Source organism: Cricetulus griseus, chromosome 6 (assembly GCF_003668045.3).
Source record: "Cricetulus griseus strain 17A/GY chromosome 6, alternate assembly CriGri-PICRH-1.0, whole genome shotgun sequence".
NCBI classification, from domain to species: Eukaryota; Metazoa; Chordata; class Mammalia; order Rodentia; family Cricetidae; genus Cricetulus; species Cricetulus griseus.
Genome location: NC_048599.1, coordinates 136,223,599 through 136,251,386, shown reverse-complemented (window position 1 = coordinate 136,251,386; position 27,788 = coordinate 136,223,599). Strand labels below are relative to the sequence as shown.

The 27,788-nt window shown below is 41.9% G+C and overlaps 1 protein-coding gene across 9 annotated transcripts in view; it reads left to right on the top strand.

Annotated features, from left to right (window-relative positions):
* Ehmt1 (euchromatic histone lysine methyltransferase 1) overlaps positions 1-27,788 on the top strand; it is a 143,154-nt gene that overhangs the window by 19,712 nt on the left and 95,654 nt on the right. For 8 of the 9 annotated variants that reach the window (XM_027422793.2, XM_027422796.2, XM_027422797.2 and 5 more), the window contains exon 2: positions 26,190-26,256. In XM_027422793.2, the coding sequence (XP_027278594.1) occupies positions 26,190-26,256 (67 nt within the window). The remainder of the gene's footprint in view (positions 1-26,189; positions 26,257-27,788) is intronic. The other variant, XM_027422790.1, reaches the window with a different exon arrangement.

Below are 27,788 nucleotides of genomic sequence, written 5' to 3'. Positions count from 1 at the left end.
CTCAGCTTCTGAAGTGCTGGTATTAAAGGTGTGTTCCATCACAGTTTTAACATCATAAAACTTAAGTGGTATCTAGCATGGTCCATCTTTTTTTTGGTTTTCTTTCTTTTTTTTTTTCTTCTTTTTTTTTTTTTTTGGTTTTTCTTTTTTTTCTTTGGTTTTTCAAGACAGGGTTTCTTTGTGTGTAGTCTTGGCTGTCCTGAAACTTGCTCTATAGACCAGGCTGGCCTCAAACTCACCTGCCTCTGCCTCTTGAGATCTAGGGCTAAAGGCGTGCACCACCACTGCCTGACTCATCTTTCTTTTTAAAAATCATTATTACAAAAAAAAAAAATCATTATTATAGGGCTGGAGAGATGGCTCAGAGGTTAAGAGCACTGACTGCTCTTCCAGAGGTCCTGAGTTCAATTCCCAGCAACCATGGCTCACAAACATCCGTTATGAGATCTGGTGCCCTCTTCTGGTGTGCAGATATACATGGAAGGAGAATGTTGTATACATAATAAATAAATAAAATCTTAAAAAAATCATTATTACAATATGAATGGGATTCATCTAGAGATGTGTGTTTTCATACCATATTAATTAATCCTGACACAGAGCACTGGTCTTGAAAGATTAAAACTTCCAGTATGAGCAAGAGTAAGGACTTTTGGATGGTCAAGGAATTTATTAACATTTTGGTTAAGCATGGGCATTTTTGTTGTCTACTTTGTGTAGCCTGCACTTACTCTTTTAACCACAAGATGGTGGCCTTCTTCCAGGCAGGCTGATTCAAGTTGGAGCTTTTCTAGGAAAGCAGGGACTGAATTCCATGTTCACATATATGAACTGCTTTTTTTTCTTCTTCTATGAGACAGAGTCCTGCTATGTTGGCCTGACACTTGATAGGCACACTAGACTGGCCTGGAACTCATAGAGATCTACCTTCCTCTGCCTCCAGAGTTCTAGGATTAAGTAAAGGCATATACCACCACACCCTGTCCAGCATTATTTCTTTAAAGTTTTGCATCTTCAGTAGGAGGATCTGTGGGAGGCAGGAGGGAGAAAGTGGTTATAATCTAGAGTGGGGGGATCTGATGACTCTCTACCCCTTCACAAGGGAATGCTCATTTGGCTGGATTGTGTGAGGGTCTCATAGCTGCTCTGATTTCAAGACAATAGTGACCAGGACATGCCCGGAGGAAAGTATTCTATACGCTCAGTCCCCTCTCTTGCTTGTACAAATAAGCCTGTCTAAAGGTCAGAATGAAGCTTGCCACTAGCTAACCATAGCGGTCTGGAGGTCAGTACAGACAGACAGGAAGTGAGCTAGCTGGGCGAAACTGGTTATAATCAGGGAGAAACAGGAACTTGTTCTGTTGTGTCTGCTGAGCCGCAAAGGAGGTAAGGTATGGCGGTGGCTTGCTCCCTCTCTCTGATCTTTCAGCATTTTCCTCTATATCTGACTCTGGGTTTTTATTACTTAGACCAAGTAAGAACTCCATTTACACCCTCTAGCTCTTACATTTTTTTCTGTTTTCTCTTCCATGGTATTTTCTGAGTGATAGAAATGTATGATTATTTTCTCCCTTTTAGTGGTTCACTCTGTTCCAGCAATAGTCACTTTTGAGCAGTTTGACCAGTTATGAATCTCCACAGAAATGCCACCCACTGCACAAACAAGCCTTCTTGACTAAGACCAACAGCAGCAGTGTTCTATGCATATGTAAACATAAATGTTTAAAAGGCAAATTGAAAAGATTGTTATGGAGCTGGAGAGATGGCTTCTGGCTGTTCTTCCAGAGGATCTGGATTCAATTCCCAGCACCCACATGGCAGCTCACAACTGTCTTGTTACTCCAGTCCCAGAAAATCTAACACCTTCACACAGGCATACATGGAAGCAAATCAACAATGCACATGAAAAAAAGAGATCTATTATGTCCATTTAACAACACAACAGCAATAGTTCTCTTCTAGGGTCTATGACTTCCCATCCACAGGTTATTGTGTTAAATTTCAGTACCAAACATTGGTTTCATTGGAGTGGGTTTTAAATTCAATTGGAAAATAGTTGATTGTACCCATAGTAGTTGTGCCCTTAATGCATCATCAGGAACATCGTGCTTAGTATTCTGATGGCTACTCTCCATCCCTTGCGCTAGAATTTTCATTCAGCAATCTTACAGCTTCTAGGGATGTCTTTAATCTTTTAATCATTTTTAATGCTTAAGGGACAGACTTGTAGGATTTTTCTCAGTTACTTTATTGGCTATCTTCTGTGCCTTTCAACTACCTGGCTTCTGATCCCTTTGTGGACTGATTCCCCATCCTCCCATCCTTGCTCCTTTTTTTTTTTTTTCCCCCGAGACAGGGTTTCTTTGTGTAGCTTTGGAGCCTATCCTGGCACTCACTCGGGAGACCAGGCTGGCCTCAAACTCACAGAGATCCGCCTGCCTCTGCCTCCCGAGTGCTGGGATTAAAGGCGTGTGCTACCAACGCCCGGCTCCATCCTTGCTCCTTTAGGTGTGTTTGTATATATTTCAGATGCAGTTCTAAGTCTGTAACACCTTCAGAGGTTAGTATTATGTAGTGAAACTTTTTTTTTTTTAGTTTTTTTTGCAATGATTGGGAACAAATCTGTGAAGCCCGTTGTTGATTCAAAGCAAGTATGGATTGGTTTTGGGATTCGGCAGCTAAGGGGATAATAAAGCAAAGTGAACTAGTGTTTCTCTGTCCTGCTAGGGCAAAAGTGTAATTGGGGTTATATGTGGTCATGCCTCTTCTTCTTGTGCTTGTTGTTGTTCCTAGGGTCAGGTTGTAGCCTGCCACTGCCTCTCCATCGACCCCATCTGTCTGTTGAAAGGGCTGGATAACCTGCCCCTCCACCAGAAGAAAAGGACGTAGCATATGTGGAGAGGACATTTACCAAGACAAGCTCAGTTCAGTCTTTTTCACATGTGCCATTCTTTGTATTTGCCCACTGTTGCTCTTTACCCTGGTGCCAGAAGCTCTGCCAGAAACCAAGGCATACCTGGCCCCATCATCTGCCCAGCCACAAATATTCTTCACTAGAAGAAGATAAGTAAATCTGTAGTCAGTTCAGAGCCTCACCTTGATTGGTCCTTACCTGCAGACAACCCTTGACTAACCTGTAAGAAGCAATTGACTGAGCCTATTCACAAAATTTACTTCCTCCATGAGAGCTAACATAATGGAGATTACTTGTACCTCTTCTACCCCTTTGGTGAACTGTTGTTTGTATTTTAAAACTTTCTAGATGCTCTTGAACTCAGTAAGTTGGCTTTCTGTCAACAATTCCCTTGCTACTTGTGCTTTTAACAAGTCCTTTTTAACAGAGAGAGTCTCTGTCTCTCTCTCTCTATATATGTGTGTATGTATGTATACATGCACCTCATGTGCAGTTCCAGAAGAGGATGTTACATCTTCTGGAGCTTGAGTTTCAGGCATTGTAAGCTGCTGATGTGGATTTTGGTAGTTGAACTTGAGTCCCCTAGAAGAAGCAGGCAGTGCTATTAAAGGCTGAGCTATCTCTCTATCCCCACAACTCTTACGTGAGTTGTATGCTTCTGTATGAGTTGTGTCTGTACCTATGCATATATGAGTGTGGAGGCACGAGGTCAACATTGCTATATTCCTCTATCACTGTCTACCTAATTAAAACTTATTTTGAGGCAGGGTTTCTAAGAGAACCTAGAGCTCACCACTTGGCTAAACTGTCTGCCTCCCAGCACTAGGATTACAGGTCAGTGCAGCTGTATCCCATGGGTGGTAGGGATCCAAATGCAGGTTCTCATTGTTTGCCCAGTCCTAACACACATCCTGCCAAATTTGATTTTCAGTGACTTCAGAATGTCCTTTTTATCTGCTTTTTCTTACTGCCTTTTGATTGCCTTAAACCATTTTATGAAGCATGCTTACATACTAGTCTAAATCACTCACTCTTCTGGTAAAGATCATGTCCTACCATGAGGCTCACTCAGTAAAAGCTACAAAGCCCCATATCAGTTGTGAGGTCCCTACTGAGTTTACTTTTTCAGTAAGCACAATTCTATCTGACTTAGTGAATTAACAATCTTACACTGATGGGTTTTTAATTTTTTTTAATTTTTGAGATAGGTCTCTATGTATCCCTGGCTGTGCCCCAGAACTCTGTGTGTATCAGGCTGGTCTTGGAACTCACAGAGATCCACCTGCCTGTGCCTCTTGAGTGCTGGGATTAAAGACTTGTACTACCATGCTCAGCTTGTTTCTTTCTTTACTATTATTTCTAATTTGTTTTCTTTCTTTTTATTGTTCAGTTTTAGGATTTCAAAAAGGAATGTTTAACATAGACCTAAATTTGTATTTTTCTTACCACTGACCTAGCTGTAAGAAATGGCAAGCCAGTACTTTCATCTCATGTACTTCTCACCCCCTTTCCTGCCTATTTTGAGACTAACATGAAGGATATCTTTATTTTATTGTAAGTCATCCCTTACATGGGCACGATGGACACAGTTTAGCTTCAGTTGTATGCCTTATTCACCATAGCAGGGGCATTGCAAATGTTACTGCAGTTTCCTTACAATCTCTCTCCCCCTCTCCTTCTCTCTCTCTCTCTCTTTTTGAGGAGAGGATTGTGCATGCTTTTAATCCCACCACTTGGAGGCTGAAGCAGGTGGATCTCTGAGTTTGAGGTCAGCCTAGTGTAAAGGGAGCTCTAAGACATCTAGCACAGAGAGACCCCGTTTAAAAAAAACAAAACAAAACTACTTTCCCTTAAATTCTTTTATTATTGGGCTGGAGAGATGGCTTGGTGGTGAATAGCACTTGATGGACTTATAGAGGACCCAGGTTTGGTCCTCAGCACTCACATGGCAGTTTAGAATCATCTGTAACTCCAGCCCTAGTAGGTTCAACACTCTTCTGGCCTCCATGGGCACCAGGCATTCATGTGGTACAAGTGCATACGTGCAGGCAAAACACTCATATACATAAAATAAAAATAAATAATGGTCTGCCTGCATATATGCCAGAAGGGGGCATCAGATCCTATTATAGATGACTGTGAGCCACCATGTGGTTGTTGGGAATTGAACTCTGGACTTTTGGAAGAGCAGCCAGTGCTCTTAACCTCTGAGCCATCTCTCCAGCCCCCCATATAAATGACTCTTTAAAAAGAAAAAGACAAAAACATTTTGTTAATTTATAGTAACTAAAAAACAGTCTCCTTCCCCAATTTAGGATTGTCCTAATACTTCATGATTCCCTTGCTTGGTCACGTCCTCTCTCTTACTACCCGCTATTCCTGTCTTCAGTCTCTTCTCAAGCACAGTCTCAGACTTATGTGGCTTCTGGGCTCTGTATTTCCATTTTAAGGGTTGGTGAGAGGACTGGTTTATTTGGTCTGCAAAGTTTCTTTCACCTGAGCTACAGTCAGGACACCATCACAGGGGATTTATCTGAGGCCCTTAGGCATGCCATTGGCCTGGATTTATTATTTTAAAATTCTTTCCTTCCTACCTTCCCTTCTTCTCTAGTGTCTCTTGTCCTAGGCTGGCCTCAACTGGTTTTTGAACTGAGGCTTACCTTGGCCTTCTCATTTTCCTGCCTCCATACCTTGTTTATGCAGTACAGAGGATAAACACGAAGGGTAGAGGTTTTCTGGCTCAAGGAAAGGAATTTGGCTTTATTCAGAGCAAACCAGGAAGTGATTAGAATGTTTTTAAAGCAGAGGACTAGTGCATTATCTGACAGAATTTAATGGATTTCTGTGGGTTCTGTGTTGGGACTGGAGGTATCGGGAGAGTTAAGATGTGAGAGGCATGGGAGCAGACATAGTGTGTTGGTGACATTGTCCAGTAGGCATACTGGGGTTTGCTGGGGTTGTAATGAAGAATCTGAAAGTTAGGAAAGATTGGGTAGGGTTTGTTTTGTTCTTTGATTTCGCAGTATTAGCTTCTTTCCATGTTAGTATGTAAAGGTGTGTGTTATGGATACTATGTAATGATGATATGCTGGGATTGGAGGGTTGTGTTTTGGCATTTGGAGTTATTGTGTATCTGTTTTGCTGTTATAATAGTGCTTTTCTAGGGTTTCCTCCTTGACCTTGTGTCTACCTGCTCATCATGCATTTTTTCAGATGCACACCCTGAAATGAGGTGCTGGGTTATGCATAATGTGTTCGTTAAAACCATCCCAAAGGTGTAGTAAAATACATACAACAATCTGTAATCTAAAACTGTACAGTATTTTAAAGTACATTCATGTTATTGTACAGTGATTGCTTCCATTGGCTTCTATAGCTGTTGGATCTGGGGGGTGAAAAGAATGGGGGAATAGATCACCAAAATCTGAAGCAGAAGCAAACTTTATTCAAAGACAAACAAATGAACAAACAACCATGGGGCACAAAAAGCTTACCAGTTAACTGGGGCCACAGCTGGAGATTGTGCTTCTGAAACTGGCAATGGGGGCTGGTTTTGGGCCTCTTATAGTAAAATCAAGGTCAAAGAGCTTTTATAACCTTGATGTCAGGCTTAAAGTCACATTACATTTTAAGCTTTACAACTTTTGGTTTTGAGATGTTAGGATGTTAACTTAGGATATTTGTGAAAGCCTGTGACTGATACAGCTGCTTTTCTGCTGTCATTGAAAGAATGCAAGACAAAAGAGTAGAGTCTCGTAGGAGGACAGTTAAAAATTAAGGGAATACAACATAGAGGGTCCCATAGAGGCAATAGTTAGAAGTCAACCTTTGTCTGCCGTACCTAGCTGGGAAGCTGGGAGGCAGGAGACAATTGCTAAAAGTTTACCTCTGTACACAGTGGCTGCCAGGATGTCTGCTCTTAAGTCAGAAAGTCATTGTTAGAGGTTAACCGTGGCTTCCAGCTTCATCATTTATTTATTTATCTGTTTATTCAAGATGTGTTTGGGCAACGGGCGGTGGTGGTGCACGACTTTAGTCCCAGCACTCGGGAGGAAGAGACAAGCGGATCTCTGTGAGTTCAAGACCAGCCTGGTCTACAAGAGCTAGTTCCAGGACAGCCTCCAAAGCCACAGAGAATCCCTGTCCCGGAACCCCCCCCCAAAAAAAAAAAAAAAAAAAAGAGATGTGTTTGGGCTTACAATTTTACATTTCCATATTCCTGGACCTTCATTTCTATATTCCTATTTCTGGGCCCTTCGTAACTTTCTCATCTACCTACTGAAATTCAGTTCCCCCTAACCCTGAAACTGCCATTCTACTATCTTGTCTCTGAATTTTTTTTTTTTTTAGGATTTATTATGTATACAGTATTCTGCCTGCATGTATGCCTGCATGCCAGAAGAGGGCACCAGATCTCATTACAGATGGTTGTGAGCCACCATGTGGTTGCTGAGAATTGAACTCTGGACCTTTGAAAGAGCCGACAATGCTCTTAAGCGCTGAGCCCCATGTTATTGATTTTTGACTCTTCTAAAGGATCTTATTAAAATGGATTATGCAGTACTTATCTTTTGTATTTGGATTATTTCATTCTGCATGTTCTGCAAATATCCTTAAGGTTCATCCATGTTTTAGTGTATTATAAAATTTCCTTCCCTTTTTGGTTAGGATATTCTATTATATGTATTTAGCATATTTTGCCTATCCTTCCTTCTATAGCTACACACTTTGGTTACTATCACCTCTCTGATATTTTGAATAATACTTTGGTGAGCATGAGTGTAAAAATCTTTCCCAGACCTGCTTTTGGTTACTGAATCACATGATGTTGTGTGACTTTTCCTGAGTAGAACAACAAATGTCTCTTCACCCCAGACAGGGTATCAACGATAGACCAATTTGAAAGGTGGTGAGCCAATAGCTTTATTGGGGTTATAGGAATGTGGGTGAGAGATTACTTACGGGAGTGTGGATTATTAGAGGCAACAAAAGCTTCATCCTTGGAGCTGTCTGCTTGACTTGTAGGCAGTTTGGCAATTCCAAGAAGTCTTTGTCTCCCAGCAATCCTTACTACTTTTATAACCTTGGGGTGAGAGGTACCTTGTAAATCTTTTTTCATGGACTTCTGAGACTTATGAGTTGTTACTAGCTTTGAATAAATTAGTCTTCCTCCAGGAAGTGATGTTTCAATTTGGAGGCTATTGCTATACAATATTCCTGTTCTTATGAGTCTTTCTGCCACCTCTTCCATGGTCCCTGAGCCTTAGAGGGTGTGATACAGATGTTTGATTATTTTTGTTTATTGCAGCAGCAGTCACTACTTCAGGAGCTTGATGGTGTATGAGTCTCTTCAGTACATCTTTTATTGTAAAAATAGAAGTTTCCTTCCATGGCCAGTTGAGGTTGAAAGAACAGTGATCTGTAGGCATAAATGCAAACATTTAGAAGGGAGTTTGATGGGATTATCATGTCCATTTAACAAAGCAGTATTGGTGGCCTCTCTTCTGTGGTCTACTACCTCTCTAGCCTCTGGCTTTTGTCCTGGCTTACTGTACCAAATATGAGTCTCTTTCTGTAGAGTTTAAGTCCATTTGGAAAGCAATTGGTTATGCCCCCAACAGTCATGCTTATTGTACTAGTGGGCACATCTTGCCTGGCATGTTAGTACTATAGCAGCATCCATAACCAAACAGGACTGTTAGTAACAATTCTCCCCCAGGAATCTGGGTGGCTCTTTCCACCACTGAGAAAGCCAACCAGAAGGGAGGGAGCTTCTAATTTAGTATCAGCTTGATTTCTTGTAACCAGCAACAGTCTTTATGGTATGTGGGGACTCTGGCCTCTCTGGCCAAAAACTCATGAGGAAGTAGCCCATCACTCACACAGGTTTTTATCCAGCATTCTTATGGCTCCTAGGAGTGCTCTTTCCCACTCAGTGCAGTGTCCTTTTGTTTAAATAACTGTTAACCTTATATTTTTAGAAATCTGTAGATGTTAGCATTATGTAGCAAAACCTTTTATAGCAGGTGGGAAAGATGACTGAAGGCCCATTGTCATCCATTCCAAGTGAGTGCCAGTTGACTTTGGGCAACTACAGGTGTTAGACCCCTGGAAAACTCAGGCCTCCGGGTTCTCAGCCCATGACCGTGGTCACCCCAATCACCAGGCAGATTCGAGAGCTTGATGCAAACTGCATGAGGCTTTATTGTTTTTTTTAATGAGCTAACCCCATGTTAGCTCGGGTCTTTCACCCACCCGCCATGATGGATGGCTAGCAAAGACAGCTTGAACTGGCTGCCGAGAGATCTTGTAGGACAGCGTAAGGGGAGTGTGTAGGGGTACACACAGGCTCAGGATTGGTGTGCCTCCAGGCTTGGAGGGCTTGCCCTGTGTTGATTGGCCAACTGGTTGTTATGGCCCATAGACCCTCCCAGGGTGGTTGCTATGCTCTGCGCTTCATTGCTGTGCACTTGTCCATAAAGCACACCCAGAGCTGTAAAGCATAGCACCACCAGCTAACTTCTGATTGGCTCCTTGCCACAAGGTAGGCATCTGACCTCTTAAGTGACCAAGGCAAGGTCATAGTGAGCATGCGTTACTGTCATGGCTGCTGAAATGGGGGGGGGAGGGGCTGGTCCCTTCACAGGGATACTGAAAAAACAAGCCTTGGTCTGGCAAGATACCTCAGTGGTTAAAAACATCAACCACCAAGCCTGATAACCTTAGTTGGAGTCCCAGGACTCAACACACATGATAGATAGAGAGAACCAACTCCTGCAACTTATACTCAGATCTCTACATGGGTGCCATGGTAAGCATATCCTTTCTCTCCAAAAAAATAAACTTAAAAATGTAATTAAAAAACAAGCATCAGTAAGATTCATTATAGTATGAAAGATCTGTTCACTTCTGTCAGTTTTATCAAGAGTAATGTTGGGTACTGTGGCATGGAAATGGGACACTATTCCATTTAGCTCTCTATAATCCATAGACTTTTCTCATGAACCGTTCAGCCTCCTCATCCTGGCATGCGCCTGTTGCTATGATGTTTGTTTTGCATCTTCCTATCTCTGATGGTCTCAGCTGGGATTGTTTGTTCTGATTTTGGCTGAGGTTTGAGTGCTCTGCTTTTAACCTGCTGTGCTTGCTGCTGAAGCTAGAATACCTCGCCCCCCCCCCCCCAGGCAAGGTCATGGCGAGCATGTGTTACTGTCATGGCTCCCGAAAGGGGCAGCTGGTCCCTTCACTCTCTTTCCCTTGTTGTATCCTGCCAGCTATAGGAATGACAAGTCAACACTTTCCATCTTATTCTCTTTTTCAGTTTGCCACCAAATCAAAGGATATACCCTGGACAGCATAATGTATTGCATATGTATTATATAGTATGTTACATGTAGCAGTTAACTGATGACAGTTTGCTGATAATCTCATTCTATGCACAATACTTTTAAGAGACTCAATATATTGTCATTTAACTATTTTTTAAAGAGTGTCCCCATACTAATGTGGGCAGATTCCTTTGATCAAGGAAGCACCTTCTCCAGTTCCATATAGAGAAAGATAGCCGCTGGGAGATTGCTCTTAAGGATGTTCCATTCTCAGCTCAGTCTTGGTTACATGTCCTCTCTTAGTGAACATGCAATCACAACTATGGCAAGGATGTACACTTTTTTGTTGTTTGTTTTGTTATCTATCTTTTTCTAGTTTTTTTTTTTTTTTTCTTTTTTTTTTTTCGAGACAGGGTTTCTCTGTGTAACAGCCCTGGCTGTCCTGGAACTCCCTCTGTAGACCAGGCTGACCTCGAACTCGCAGAGTGTCTGCCTCTGCCTCCCAAGTGCTGGGATTGAAGGTGTGTGTCACTACCACTTGTCACAGTACACGTTTTCCTCCCAACTTATACCACATTTTTTTCCCATTGTGCTGCCTGTTGTACTAGCATTCTATTGGGCACAAAGGTCAGGCTGTGGCATAGGGCCACAGTTTGTCCTCAAAGAGGGCAATAAGATGCAGCCAGGTGACTGGCTGGTAATTCTGTTTTTATCGGTTTGAGGAACTGCTGTACTGCTTTGTGCAGTGTTGACACCAATTTCTGTTCTTGCCAGCAGTGAACAAGAGTTTTAGTTTCCCTACATCCTCATCAACACTTGCCATTGTTTTTGTGATTATAGCTGTCCTGATGGGTATTGTATTGTGGTGGTGGGGACTGGCTTGTTCTTGGCCTTGGCTACCCTGTTCTCTTTATTAGGACCATAGCATTGAGCTTCTTGGTTATTATTGTTTTATTCCCTTTCTTTTTGAATTCAGAAACTTTAAAAAATTGTTCTCTTTCTCTATAAAACATAAGTGGAGTGCAGTTGAGTAAACATTCACAGGAAATTGCTGATTCTATTGACATGCAAAAGTAGCAATAATTGATGAGAAGGCTGATTGGTCTCTGGGAAAATTAGAAATGACATAAAGGAAAATCATGCCAAGTACTAGTGATGCTACTCCAGGTGCCAGGACCAGAACCTATCTTAGCATTCTATTTGTACAGACCTTTGAGTATTTCTTGGGACCTTTGGACAGTATGTTTGATTCTAATCCACATTTTCTTTCTGTGTTAGAAAGGAATTCTTACAGTTGTGAAAGAACAAACATTTCAGGTGAAAAGTGTCTTTTGTGAGAGTCACTGGGGGAGAGTCATTGGGAGCATCCAGGGAAGACACAGATGCTCTTGTGTAATTATGGGGGTCTGTGATGAGACTGGTAGAGAGCAGTGGTCTCCTCAAGCATGTTCTCTGTTCTCTGTTTTGACCAAGTGGCCAAGACCCAGCCCTCTATGTTCACTGCTGCTAAGACCTTGTAAGGTGTCGGCCACACCAGCCCAGACTGGTTTGGGGATAGGAAGTGGGGCCAATATCATAGATGGCTGATGGGGAGGGCAATGGGCATTTTTCAGAAGAAAATAAAAAAGGCAGAGGGAGGAGATGATGTGTATAGATAGACACAGAGAAAGGCATAAGAGAAATCAGAGCTTGAGAGTCCTGTGTGAAGTATCCAGGGAACTTGGTACTGGAATTGGCTGAATCGTGCCTCTTTGTCTGCTTGCTTGGGTTTACATTGTTTATACACTGAAAGAAATAAGGATACAACAACTTTAAATTTTTATTTTATGTGTGTGTGTATGTCTGTTTGCCTTGTGTGTACCTGGTTTCTGCATAGGCCAGGAGAGAATTCCAGAATTCTGGGAGTTTGAGACAGAGTAGTAAGTAGTAAGACTCTGGAAGAGCAGACAGTGCTCTTAACTGCTAAGCCATTTGCCTAATCTTGCTTCATTTTTTTTTTTTTTAAACATAGTTACAGTGTTGATTTTGTTTTGTTTTAAAGAGGAAGATAGTAGTGGGGCATGTTGGAATGCACCTGTTGTTTTAGCACTTGGGAAGCTGAAATAGTAGAATCATTTGAGCCCAAGAGTTTGAGACCAGCCTGAGCAATATAGTGAGAACCCATCTCAAAATAAGGAAAAAACAGAAAGGAGAGTAGTGAAGAAGGTACATCAAAAGAAGAGGCTATGGCAAAACTCTAGGTGTTGTTTTCATTTGAAAAGAGGTATGAGGACTACATTGCTAAGTGAGGCCAGATTCCAGAAACTGCACTTGGTTTGGTGGATAACAAAATGGGTGTTCTGTTTAGCACATACAGACGTTAAAGAATTTTGTTTTTTTATTTTGTTGTTTTTTCGAGACAGGGTTTCTCTGTTGTAGCTTTGGAGCCTATCCTGGCACTCGCTCTGGAGACCAGGCTGGCCTCGAACTCAGCCTACCTCTGCCTCCCGAGTGCTGGGATTAAAGGCATGTACCACCAACGCCTGGCCTTATTTTGGTTTTTTGAGGCAGGATTTATCTGTGTAGTCCTGATTGTCCTGTAACTTGCTCTGTAGACCCAGGCTGTCCCCTAACTCACAGAGATCCTCCTGCCTCTGCCTCCTGAGTCCTGAGATCAAAGGTGTGTACCAGCTTTAAATTTTGTATTAAGTAAATAAGTTGATTTATAATAAGGCAAATGTCTGTTCAGTGCTTGTGTATGTATCATTAGCAGTTCTAAGCATCGTGTTGCCCCATAGGCCTCTGTGCTGGGTTTTATATAGTTGCTGCCCTTAACTAAGGTTATACATCTGCTAAATGGTAGAGCTGAGATTTAAACCAAGCCAGTCTGATTGTAAGCCCAGGTTTTGACCTGTCACATTGGTGGCTTCTTTCTACTGTGGCGCCATGCTGATTTGGTGGATTTCATTTTTCCTTTTTGGTACACATAAGACATACACCTTGTTTTTTCGTTCCAGTTTTTAATTAAATTTATGAATATTCAATTTGAATCACATTATCTGTCTTCTTTCCTTATGGATCTTTTGCTGTTGTTGCTTAGGGATCTACTATTAGAGATGTCATGAAATTTTCACCTTTAAATTCTTAGCATGGGATTTGAAGTCCCACACGCCCTCAGACAAGGGGTTTCTTTGTGTAACCCTGACTGTCCTGGAACTTGCTCTGTAGACCAGCCTGTCCTCAAACTCACAGAGATCTGCCTTCCTCTATCTCTTGAGTGCTGGGCTTAAATGTGTGCCATCATGCCTAGCAAACATGTAGCCTAGGCTGGCCTCAAACTTGTGATCACCCTGCCTCTGCTTCCTTTAGCAAATTCTACCAGGCTCTGAAGTTTTAAAAACTCATGGCAAGCTAAGTATCTCTGTCTGCCCATGGATCAGAATGTAGCTTTCAGCCATTGCTCCAGTGTCTGCCTGCATGCTGCATGCTCCCTGCCCTGATGATAATGGACTAAACCTCTGAACTTATGTAAGGAAGCCCCCAATTAAATGATTTCCCTTATAATAGTTACCTTGGTCATGGAGCTTCTTCAAAGCAGTAGAACAGTTTTCTTAAAGATGCAAACTTTAAGAAAAGCCAGGCTGGTGAGATGGCTCAGTGGATAAAGGCACCCATTGCTAAGCCTGACTACGAGTTCTGAGTCCCTTGAACCCACATGTTGGAAGCAGATACCTGACTACTAACCCAACTTGTCTTCTGACCTCTACATGCATACTTGTGCAGGTACACACACACACACACACATACACACACACACACTCATTTTTTAAAAAGTGATATCACAATGCCGTTTTTTACAGCTGGCAAAATGTAAAATGGCCAGTGATTTTTTGATCGTATGTATGTAATGCTTGTAGATCTCTTCTGCTTATCTCAGAATACCTTTTTTTTTTTTAGATTTTATTTATTTATTATGTATACAACATTCGGCTACCATGTATATCTGCACATCAGAAGAGGGCACCAGATCTCATAATGGATGATTGTGAGCCACCATGTGGTTGTTGGGAATTGAACTCAGGACCTCTGGAGGAACAGTTGGTGTTCTTAATCTCTGAGTCATCTCTCCAGCCTCCAGAATACCTTTTTTGTTGTTATTCATGTGTTCTCAGCAGGATCCTAACATTTTTGCCTCTTTGTGTGTATGACACACAAAGTTTCTCTTCCTCACTGTAGCCTCTCATAGCACTAACTTGGATAGGAACCTGTCAGTGTCCTATACAATGAAATTATTGGGTTTCTGATATTGATTTTCATAAAATAGATGCATTTATGAGGCATATGGCATTCTTCCCTCTTTTTTTTTTTTTTCTTCTGGAGACAGCGTTTCTCTGGCTTTGGAGGCTGTCCTGGAACTCACTCTAGACTGGCCTTGAACTCACAGTGATCAGCCTGCCTCTGTCTCCCGAGTGCTGGGATTAAAGGTGTATGCCACCAATGCCCGGCGGCATTCTTCCCTCTTCATAACAGGCTTCATTATGAAAACTTTGGCTAAAACATTAGAGCTAATAAGTAGATCTCTGAAGTAGAACTGAAGTTATCTAGACTTTGTAGTCAGTCTTTCTCTTTTTCCTCCAACCATCTCCCAAATCATGACTTATTATTAATTATGAAAGCTCGGCTTATAGCTTAGACTTGTTTCTAACGAGCTCTTATAACTTAAATTAACCCATTTTTATTAATTTGCTTTCTGCTGCGTGGCTTTCTTATCTTTACTCCGTACTTCCTCTGAGTCCTAATATCTTCTTTCTTCCCAGAATCCTCTGATAGGTTTTTGCTGCAGTGATCAGTAATGAAACATGAACCATGAATCAACAAACCCACTTGGAGTTTATTGGTGAAAAGGGAAAAGGGGGGTTAGTTGGGGGTGGATTGCCCGCCACCCAGAAGGAGGGGCGAGGGGGGAGGTACGAGCTTTAGCTTTTAAAGGGAAAACCAAGCATGCGCACTGAAGCTTCATGCATGTGCAGAGTCTTCATGCAGGTCTGTAATGCATAAGGAGTGATGTGGCGATGATGTATGATGTGGCATGTCACTGTGCGTGCCCCGCCTGTCGTCGGCGTGGGATCAGTCTGGTGTTTCAGTCCCCAACATCATCCTCTCTGACCTCTCTGCCTAGCTATTGGCCATTCAACTTTTTATTAAATCAATATGATCGACACATCTTCATAGTATACCAATGATTATTCCACAACAAGGTTTCATGATGTGGATATCACAATGGTCAAACTTCTTTCTCTGAGACTTTTTGTTGTTGTTGTTGTATAGTGATGGGGTCAAAGCCCATGTTAGGCGGTCACTTTCTGCTATATCTCTTTGCAGTCTCTGTCTCTGTCTCTTCCCCCTCTGTATTTGAGTGCATGCATGCTAGGGGGTTGGGTTCACACTTGTGTGTAGAAGGCAGAGGTAAAACTTGGGTGGTGTTGCTCATGAATTATACACTTTGTTTTTTGATACAGAGTCTGTGATGGGGACCTGAGTCCTGCTTTCTAGACTAGACTGGCTGGCTAGAAAGGCCCCAGATATATACCTGTCTCTTCCTAGTTCTGGGATTATAAGTACCCACTACTACTCAGAATGTTTTATATGGGTGCTAGAGATTGAACTCAGGCTCTTAGCGTGCATGGCAAGTACTTTACTGAATGAACTATTTCTCAGCCTTCCTTGATGCATTCTTAGTGGTCAGTAGTCTTGTGACTTCCACTGGGTTCCATGAGCTGTCATCTTATTTGTTCTATATTAAATTCAGGGACAGGGAGAGGGAATATAGGCTTGCCTGTACACATCTGTGTAACCAAAGTCTGTACAAGTGGCCGGTAGCAACTTGCTGATAAGCATGGATACACATCACATAGTGGGGGGGTCAGGAACTGTCTTCAGGAAGCTGGCTGATGTGGTGACCAAGCACAATGCCCTATGCTGTAATAATATAGGGACTGTACTGGGAAGAAAGCTGTTAGCTTGGAAAGGCCAGAAACTTATATTTGCCCATAAACCAAAGTTTCATCACTGTACCAGTCAGATTCAAAAGAACTGTATCTGGTAGCACAGGCCTGTGATACCACCTATTCACTAAGCTGAAGTTGAGGATCACAAATTCAGAGGCTAAGTTGGACATTTTATTTTATTTTATTTTTATTTTTATTTATTTATTTATTTTTTTTGAGACAGGGTTTCTCTGTGTAGCTTTGGTGTCTATCCTGGCACTTGTTCTGGAGACCAGGCTGGCCTCAAACTCACAGAGATAGCCTGCCTCTGCCTCCCGAGTGCTGGGATTAAAGGCGTATGCCACCAACACCCGGCTTAAGTTGGACATTTTAGCAAGGCTGTTTTTTAGTTAATGTTTCTATTGCTGTGAAGAGACACCATGACCATCTGACTTTTATAAAGGAAAGCGTTTAATTGGGTGGCCCACTATTATCATTGCAGGACATGGCAGCATGCAGGCAGATGTACTAGAGAAAGAGCTGATGGTTGAATTGATCTGTCTCACTGGGCCTGGCTTGAGACCTCAAAGCCTGCCTCCACAGTGACACACTTCCTCCAACAAGACCACACCTGCTTTAACAAGGCCATACCTAATTGTGCCACTACCTTTCGGGGCATTTTCTTTCAAACCACCACGGGCTGTATAAAAACTTTTTTTTTTTTTTTTTCTTTTTTTGAGACAGGGTTTCTCTGTATTGCTTTGGAGGTTGTCCTGGAACTCGCTCTGTAGACCAGGCTGGCCTTGAACTCACAGAGATCCGCCTGCCTCTGCCTCCCGAGTGCTGGGACTAGGGCTTGCGCCACCAACGCCTGTTTAAATTTTTTTTAATGTAGAAAGATAGCTGTGAATATAGCTCAATAGAAGAAAACTTGTCTAGCATGGGCCATGTCCAGAATTCAATCTTTCAGTTCTAAAATAAAATACAATTCAATAAAATAAAAGTAAAAAATGGTGGGAAACAAACAAAACAGCAACAAACAAACCGAAAGAGTAGAATGCCACAAACTTGTGCGTGGCTGGAAATATGTTTTCACTTGCAAGACTAAGGGGAAGTCAGATTAACATGTACATGTTTCATTTAACTCTCTGCTGGATTCCTTTGGATCAAATACCTCTTTGCCTACCAGCCATGTCAGAGCTCATTCTAGTTATAGCTGAGTTTTACAGCTTTTTGTTTGAGGCACAGTCTCATTATGTAGCCCAGGTTGGACTCAAACTACTGATCCTCCTGTCTTAGCCTTTCTGTTCCTAGTAATTACAGGCTTGTGCTCCCATAACTATGTAGCTTCTGTGTTTTGTTTTCTTACGTTAAAGGGTGTTTGTAGTAGAAGGGCTACAGGCTGTGTACTTGACTTTGTTCCTGCCTAGTGACTATCCTTTTCAGATTTGGTTATGACAGCCAGTTTAATTGCTTAAATAATTGATTTGCTCATCTTTTCTGTAATTACATTTCCTGTAGATATAGACAGGGCTATTTAGGCCAGGACATACAGCCCAGGACATTAGTGGCCAGTGCATTTAGAATTTGGGTTGTCAAATGAATTCTGTGTGCTAGACTCCTGCTGGCAACACAGATAGCTTCCTGTGGTGAGATACGGTTTATGATTTATTAAAGCTTACCTGAGGATTCAGAAAGCAAAATCAGCCATAGGCCATAGAAGCCAGGCACACACCTTTAATCCCAACAGCTTGAAGCTGGTGTTGGCACACACCTTTAATCCTAGGACTCAAGATTAAGAAATAGACTGATCTCTGTGAGTCCAAGGCCACCCAAATCTACACAAGAGTAAATCAGTCTAAAAAAGAATTATAGCTGACACCTAATCCCAACATTAGGGAAGTATATAAGACTGAAGCAAAGTCTCAGAGAGGCTTTTTATTCTCCAGCCACACCCAGGAGAGGCAACAGTATGATGAGACTTGGTGAAGAGCTCATTCATGGATAAGCCCTTTTAGCCTGAGCTAGAGGTGAAAGTTAGTGGCCACTGCTTTGCTTTTCTGATCTTCAACTTGAAGCTTGAATCCCAATATCAGTCTCTGGGTCTTTCATTTTTCATGTTTTAGCTTCCCTTTTCCCACTGGGAGGCATCTGTAGTAGTTAGGAGGGTAGACGGAAGATTGCCACATAAGATCCAACCATACAGTTTAGTGGTTTAGATAACAGTAATGCTCATATAAGATACATTAGTATGTGTGTGGCATTTTTTCTGGTTCATGAGTCTAGATCTTGGGCTTGGAAGCCTTTGACATTGGGCTATATCGAGAGCCGATCCATAGTCCGTAAGGTTAAGATATCTTTATTCAGATAAACACCAGCCAAACGCAAGCCAGAGCGTGCCAGGGACCACAAGGCAGGCAGGCCAGAGAGAAGGGTCCCCATGTGCCTTGTGGCCCCTTAAAAACCTATTATGCTTCATTCTGACCTCACCTTGACCACGCCCTGACAGGCATGGTCAGGCACACCTGTAGCCAGCCCTTAAGAGGCATGGTTATGGTGTCTCCCTACAATTCCCTTTTTAGTCTAAAAGTGGATTAAAACTTAACAGTATAAAGTATCCAAAATTAACAATCATAAAGGTGAATTACAAGAAGATACAATAATCTGCTATTGCACATTCTATTTCAGCTAAACCCTAAAGTCATCTGAAAGAGGTGTCCAAACCTGAACATCTCCTTCCAATCCCAACCCTAAACAATAGTAAGTTATCCTTAACTAGGCTTACACTACCCTAATAGACAATAATGGGGGATGTGGGGCATAGCATCCTCCAAGTTACTTCCTGCTGAAATGGGACGACGGTAGCTTCGTGGGGTCCTGTGGGAAGAAAATGTTAGTATGGTAAAAGTCTCTAATGGATTATATCCAGTCCATGTTAGATGGGATTTGCTTGGTTGAAATCCTCAACTTGATTGAAGTCAGTACTCGAAGCTCTGGTTGGAGTGTCAGTTGAAATGGAGTAAGTTGTATCCAGTGCAGTCTAGGAGGTATGGCTCAATTTCCTTCAGGAGAGTCCAGGGATTGCTGTCAGGCAGGTCTTCATTGGCTGTGTGGGACTCAAGCATAAGTATTAGCAGAAAAATGTTTGCTTGTATATGTATTCATGCTGGCAAAGGCAATCGTGAAAAAATAATGATTATGAGACCGTGTACTACACCTTGAGGGAAAGAGCCAAGACAGTCCCCAAATTCTCTTATTCTCTATTACATCAATTGGCTTGTTGATATAATACAGAAACTCTAAAGTTTAGTTAAACAATGTGCTTGGATTTTAGAGGAGGGAAGCCAAATCCAACTCTAAATCCAGCATTGATTTACTTGAATAGGGACTAGAAAAATAAAGAGAAAGAGTTGAGAAACAGCTGTAAAGTTTACTGTATGGCACGTTCCTTTTGTTTGATGGCTATAGCTACCATCTTTTCTTAAGCATCTACCCTTGTAGTGTTCTTGGACTTCTGGAGATTAGTTTTCCTGTGAAGATAGAAGCAAAGCGTTTCCCTTTCCTTTATGAGGTTTCTATCCAGCTAAATACCTACCTGTCACTTGTCCTTGTTGAGAAGTTTGTCTTTTTCAACTCGAATTTTGATCAACTTTGATGGTATCCAAAGTTTTTCTTTTCCTGTGGAAACAAATGCAAAACCCTTACCCCAACATAACACATGTCCAGGCTTCCATACTGAGGTCAGTACATCTTTGAAGTATACTGGTTGATTCAGTTCAGCAGTTTTTTCTGTAGTCCAGTGTCTTTCTGGAGCTGTTTGTCCTTTTTCATTGGCATTAAGAAAGTTTAGTGTCAATAAAGCATTATGCGGCTCCTTGGTGAGAGCCTGCCCTGAAAGCAGCACTTCCTTTTGTGGCAGGCAGCGAAAGAGGATGGCTCCACCATAGTAGTCCTCAGGCACCCTTTGGGTGTACAGGGCGGTGGGGCGCTGCTTGCCCACCCCGAAGTGCCACACACCATCCTTTATACCTTAGGCGCATCTCTGCACCAAACCATGTGGTAGTGGCCAAGTTCTGATTTTGGTCAAAGCTGAAGAAGAAGATGAAGAAGAAGAAGAAGTCATCTGGGGAGATCATGCACTTGCAGAGTTTTGACCTGAGGCCCCACTGTGGGTGATTTCAGAGGGCAATTGCCGACGGCCGGCTGTCAAGCAGTTCCAGTGCTCCAAGACAGAGTTCCTGCTTCCTTACTGTGTGTTGCTGTGCTTGCACAAGCCACGTTTCACCTTCAAGAGGCCTAACATCTGCTTTTAGACCAACTGAATAAACTCAAGTGTCCTGCCTGGCTAAAAAAAAAATAATAAGGCATTATGCAACCTATGTTTCAGGGTTTTGTCTTCCCAGCATTGTCTATGGAGCATTTCCTTAAGTGTTCTATTAGATCTCTCAACCACTGCTTGTCCTGTAGGATTGTGTGGTATACCGGTGACATGCTTTATGTTATAATATTTGAAAAACTGTTCCATTTTTGTGGGGACATGCCGGAACATTGTCAGTTTTTATTTGTGCAGGTATACCCATAACTGCCATCACCTCTAGCAGGTGTGTAATAACAGAATCAGCTTTTTCAGAGTTGAGAGCAGTAGCCCATTGGAACCCTGACAATGTGTCTATAGTATGATGCACATATTTCAAATTTCCAAATTCTGTAAAGTGAAAGACATCCATCTGCCAGATCTCATTCCTCCGAATGCCTTTAGGATTACAGCCTGCTGGCAGTGGAGTTTGGTTATAAAAAGACAGTTTCTCACTATCTCCTTGGCTTGTTGCCAAGTGATGGAAAAGTCCTTTTTTAAACCTTTGCTATTTACATGATGTTTCTTAAGAAATTCTGAGGCTTCTAGCACACTACCAATTAATAAACTATCAATCTCATCATTGCCTTGTGCTAGTGGGCCTTGCAGACCCGTATGGGATCTGATATGTGTAATGTATAGAGGATTATTTCTGTTTCTGATTGTTTCCTGTAACTGTGGAAACAACGAGGTTAATTCTGTATTATCAGGAACAAATTCTACAGTCTCAATGTGTAAGATGACTCTCTTTGCATATTGGGAATCAGTAACTATATTAAGAGGTTCTGTAAAATTCATAAGCACCATGAGAATTGCATATAATTCTGCCTTCTGTACAGATGTATACGGACTTTGAACTACTTTACTTACTTCACCTGCTTTATAACCAGCCTTATCTGATTTGTTGGCATCAGTGTAGAAGGTAGTTTTGAAATTCCTTAAATGTAATTTTGGGGTTACTTTGGATATCAGTTATATTTTCCAAATTTAGGAATAGACTCTTTGCCAAGGGAAGAAACAAAAAGACAAAAAGGGTAAAAAAAAAAAACAAAAAAACTTAAACATTGAAAGTGCTCCCCTCCTCCTCCCGACCCCCTGATAATTAGCTGGTGTGTGGAGACTTATGGGAAGAAGAGTGCTTTGAGTCTCTGATAGCCGAGCTAAAGATGTTCCTGCTTTGGAGAACTCTTTACATCTTGCATATTTCCTTGGTACTCAGTTCTTGAGGAGGTGCTAACTCTAACCCTTGAGTACCTAGCTGAACTGAGGCAGAAAGTCAGAGGCAAGCGAGATTTTGACTCTTAGTTGGGGTTTTATTGCTGTGAAGAGACACCGTGACCACAGCAACTCTTATAAAGGAAAGCATTTAATTGGGGCTGCCTTATAGTTCAGAGGTTTAGTCCATATTATCCACATGTGGTGGGAAGTGTAGCTGTGTGTAGGCAGCCATGGTGCTGGAGAGGTAGCTGAGAAGTTCTACATCTGGTTTGACAGGCAATGGAAAGAGAGAATCTCTGAGTCCTGGCTTGAGCACTTGAAACCTCAAAGCCTGCCCCCAGTGACATACTTCTTCTGACAAGGCCACTCTTTGTAACAGTGCCACCCCGTATGATCCATACGGCCATTTTCTTTCAAGCCACCACATTGACATTTTTCTTATTTTTACTAGAATCCAAAGTCTCTGCTCTCTGGTAGAGAGGGTGATCTTTGCCTTGTGTGTGAAGACAGTCCAGCTGGTTATGCTTTCTGTATAGGGAAAAGAGTCTTCCTCAAACCTTTCCCCCCCATTCCTACGATCATACTCACCTGTAAAATTCCCAGAACAAGTTTATGGAGTGCAGCTAATTTCCCTTCCTTAATGATTTCCTGCTCTGTGGCTATCATTAGCCATAGGTAGACATGGTAAAGCTGACCTGTTCTCCAGTACAAATAGTGGGTAGAAATACTTGGAGGCTAAAGTGCAAAAGGTGTCAGTTTCTACAGAAACACTCTCTTCACTTCTTCCCTCTCTTCCTTTCATAGGAGATGTATTCAGCCGCTCTTATCTTCCAGCCTTGTTCTACTAATAAGGAACCCTATATCTTGATTTCTCCTCAAGTGGCCTAGACTTCTTTTAAGTATAAGACCTGTGCAGCAGTTATGATTAACCTTCTCTGCATTTGTGTGATCTTTAAGTTACGTAACCAGATGTGCCAGTGGCTTCAAGAGGAAGGTGGGAAATGACATGTGAAGGGATGTGACAAAGCTTAGAGGGTCCTGGTAGGCAGGCTTGAAGATGGAGAGTGGCCTATAGGCTTGTACACACTTGTCTGTGAGTTCTACTGCTTTCTCGAAAGCCAGTGTTTGGAGGCTTAGCTGCAGTTGGGCAGGGTACTTCTTGCTTGGAATTTTCACCACTCAGTCCAAAGTCCCTATTTTGTTGTCGGGTTCCCTGGTAGCCGCATACCAAAGACTCTTGTTCTTCCCTGTCTATAAAATTACAGTTTACAAAGTTAAGCCAGATATGAGTGGAGACACTGTAATTCTGGTATTTGGGAGACTGAGGAAGTAGGATTGCAAGTATGAGGCCAGCCCTTACACATAGTAAGATGCCACCTCAAAAACAAAAAATGAAAACCAAAACAAAATAAAAAAAGGTGTGTGACTGGGGAGGGCACTTAAAATTTATTGAGATACTAATATTTTCAAAGACTTTTGTCTTTGAGCACATTTAATACACATTATCCTAATTTCATCTACTCTGTATTTGTTTTTGTTTGAATTTTAGGAATCTTGCAAAGGTCAGCATCTCAGTTTCTATATTTCTCTTCCTTAAACAACTCCTCCTCCTCCTCCTCCTCCTCCTCCTCCTCCTCCTCCTCCTCTTCTTCTTCTTCTTTTTGTAAAATGCAAAATCAGCCATTTGGCAGAAATAGATGAGCAAGTAGCTGGAAGGCTGACATGGAGAGCTTTACCTGTGCAGGAAGGTGTCATGTTTGTTAGGTGATGTCAGGATGCACGGTGTGCAGATACAATGAAATAATGTAAGAACAGGCAGTTAAATACCAGGAATGCTTTTGTCATCTTTCTGGAAAGGTAGCAGTTGTCCTTTTAATAAATTTGGTGGTAATAATATATGGAAAATTTTAGTTTAATGATATATACTGACTAATAGAAAAGATTCTTTTTTTAAAAAGCATTTTGTATTTGTTGTGAAATTTAGATTAACTGTATTATGACATTGTATTTGATGCAAAGTTGTTGTTTTGTTTTTTTTTTTAAGATTTTATTTATTTATGTATACAACATTCTTCTTCCATGTATATCTGCACACCAGAAGAGGGCACCAGATCTCATAACGGATGGTTGTGAGCCACCATGTGGTTGCTGGGAATTGAACTCAGGACCTCTGGAAGAGCAGTTGGTGCTCTTAACCTCTGAGCCATCTCTCCAGCCGGCAAAGTTGTTTTTATGTTAGACTTGATAAATAGGTACTGGTAACTTTTCTGCCATTCATGAAGGAAGTTCATTCAATTGAAATGGCACGTATATGTTGCCTTTATTTAAAAACAATGAGTCCTTGGGACTCACATGGTAGGAAGAGAGAATTGACTCCTTCAAGTTGTCCTTTGATTTCTGAAGACATACCTGCACCACACACACACACACACACACACACACACACACACACACACAGTCTGATCTCCACCTGTGTGTCTATATGCTCATACACAAAACATACAACATAATAGTTAAAAAAAAAAGTTTGTGAGTCTTATCTTACCTTATAATTTATTTGATGCAGTGCATGTTTTGCTTGCGTGTGTATCTGTGAATGTCTGGAGAGACCAGAAGAGAATGTCAGATCCCCTGGGACTGGAGTTACAGACTGTTGTAAACCATCATGTGGGCACTGGGAATTGAATCCAGGTCCTCTGGAATCAAACAGGGCTCTTCCAGAAGAGCTACTGACCTACCTCTTCAGCTTCTGGATGAGCAGTTTTGAAATATATATATATATTCGAGACAGGGTTTCATGGTCTAACAGCTTGCTCTATAGATTAGGCTGGCCTCACAGAGATCCACCTGCCTCTGCCTCCCAAGTGCTAGGATTAAAGGCATGCATCATCACTGCCTGGCTTGAAAAGCAATCTTAAGGACTGGTGACTTAAGACTGGAAGAGAAACTGTGAGAGGAAATCTTTGCAATTTTGAGTCTGTGACCTCCTAAGTGTGAAAGGTCACCTGTTTTCTATAGGGTTCCTCAGCTGTAATTTGTCGTGCATTTCATGTAATTGGCTCCAGGTTATAACATCATGCAGGAAATTACAAAAATGTGTAGGATGTGCCCATCAAGTTCATCAAATGAGGCACTGACTTTGTCAAGATTGGTTGTGAATTTTTCCATATAGTTGAGGTAATGAATGCCCTTTGGTTTGGTTTTTTGGTATTTTCATTGCAGTTAGGAAGAATGTTTTCCGCAGGTGGTGGTGGCGCCTGTGTTGCCCACCTTTAATCCCAGCACTTGGGAGGCAGAGGCAGATGGATCTCTGAGTTCAAGGCCAGCCTGGTCTATAAGAGCTAGTTCCAGGACAGCCAGGACTACACAAAGAAACCCTGTCTCAATAAAACAAATAACAACAACAACAACCAAAAAAAAAAAAAAAAAACCCAAAAACTCTGGTCCTATTGTCCTTAGACTACACTAAAAACCACTGTGGGTTCTTCTGAGAAGATGGGGTGGTCTAGCCTGAGATCCGAGGGAGAAATTTTTTGTAGTTGGTATATTATACTTGGTGTACAGAAGAGGGCATTAGATTCCCCTGATGCTGGACTTAGAGCAGTTTATAAGCCACCTCACGGAACACTGGAGCTGAACTCCAGTCCTCTGGAAGAACAGCACATACTCTTTTGTTTTTTTAAAGATTGTATTTATTTATTATGTATACAACAATCTGCTTCCATGTATATCATCTGCACACCAGAAGAGGGCACCAGATCTCATAACGGATGGTTGTGAGCCACCATGTGGTTGCTGGGAATTGAACTCAGGACCTCTGGAAGAGCAGCCGGTGCTCTTAACCTCTAAGCCATCTCTCTAGCCCCAGCCCATACTCTTAACCCCACCCATTCTGTTGCTTTTTTGTGTGTACTTGAAATACTTGAAAAGCATTAACAGAATTCGTTTTTTAAAGTAAATGAAAAGAGCTAACATGCATATCAAAGTAAATTGCTGTAATAGAGCCAAAGCATTTCAGATTTCTAGCTATGCAAGCAGGATATAAACACAATCTTAAGAATGCTGTTCTGGTTGTTGGTGGCGTTGGTGGTGCACGCCTTTAATCCCAGCACTTGGGAGGCAGAGGCAGGCGGATCTCTGTGAGTTCCAGACCAGCCTGATCTCCAGAGAGACCCTGTCTCACCCCCCCCCCCCCCCAAAAAAAAATGCTGTTCAGTACTGGCAGACTAGGCACACTGTCCCGGGGATTTTTTTTCTGAATGCCAGCCCTCTTCCTAGAGGTGATTGTGCTAATCCATGGGCTAGTAAACCCTATTTGGAAAGATGTTGACTTTTATAACTTTCTTGATTTGAAGATAACCCTGATGTATCCTGGTTGATGCTTGTTGTCTTTTTTCTTTCCTCTCCAGCAGGCAGTTCTGGCCAAGCAAGAGACCAAACAGGATTGCTGCATGAAAACTGAGCTGCTAAGGGAAGGTAAGGGCCAACAGGAGAGGGGGCTTTGCTGCATGCACTCCTTTATTATCTCTTCCAGCCTTTTGACTTTCTTGGAATTGACCTAGGATCATAGTGTAATTTTTTTATCTCTCCCATTCCTGAATAGATACACACAGGCATGCACGCATGCACGCACTCATGCACGCACACACGCAAAAGATCTGCCAGAGAAGGAAAATCTTGTCAAAGTATGGAAATCAAATATTTTGTGTATCCTTGTTTTAAAAGTGCAGCTGGAGCCAGGTGGTGGTGGCACATACCTTTATCTAGCACTCGGGAGGCAGAGGTAGGTGAATCTCTGTAGGTCAGCTTGGTCTACATAATGAGTTCCAAGATAGACTCCAAAGCTATAGAGAACCCCCCTCACCAAAAAAAAAAAAAAAAGGTGCAGCTGGACAATAAAAAGTGAGTAATCAAACTGACAATTGTAGCATCTTTTATTTAAGACACTGGAACATATACCCAGACCCTGTCTGACTATCTGATAACATACTGGAATAGTTGTGACATACAAGTGTGATCCATGCAACAACATGGACATAGTATACGTGTATTTTGGAAAATGAAAAAAGCCAGTCTAAAGGCTTTTTGTTTGTTTGTTTGTTTGTTTTCTTTCTTTTTTGAGACATGGTTTCTCCGTGTATAGCTTTGTAGACCAGGCTGGCCTCAAACTCACAGAGCTATGCCTGCCTCTGCCTTCCAAGTGCTGGGGCTAAAGGCGTGCACCACCACCTTCCAGCTTGCTTTGTTTTGTTTGTTTGTTTGTTTGTTTGTTTGTTTTTGAGTCAGGGTTTTTCTGTGTAAGCCTGGCTGTCCTGCTTGGCTATGTGACTCCATTTATATGGCATTTTGATCATAGTGAAGTAGAGATTGAGTGTGGGTGTGGAGAGGATAGTGTGCGGGTGTTTCCTGGAGGCAGGCTCTTCTGCAAGAAGTCTGGGTATTGGGCTGGAGAGATGGCTCAGTGGTTAAGAGATTGCTTAATGTTTAAGAAGAGCACTTGTTGCTTTTCCAGAGAACTGGAGTTTGGTTCCCAGCACCCATGTCAGGTGACTCACAAACAACTATCTTCAGTTGTAGCTCCAAGGGATCCAGCACCTTTTTTAGGCTTCTGAATTCTCCTTCTCTGTCTCTTACACACACACACACACACACACACACACACACACACACACACACACACACACACACACACACACACACACACACGGTTTTCTTCTGTTTTAGGTTTGCATGATAAACTTTATAAAAAAAAGCCTTATAAATAAGGCTTTTCTGTGAGTGGATTGTCCTGGTATTATTTCTGTTGCTCTAATAAAACATGATAACAAAATGCAGCTTAAGGGAGAAAAGGGTTTAAATTCCAGGTTTTTGACTATCATTTTGCAGAAGTCGTGGCAGGAACTCCAGCTGCTAGTTCTATCAGTCACATTCACAACCAAGAACAGAGAATTAAAACACACCTCTCTTGCTTGCTTATTTGCTGTCTTTCAGCTGACTTTCTCTGAGAC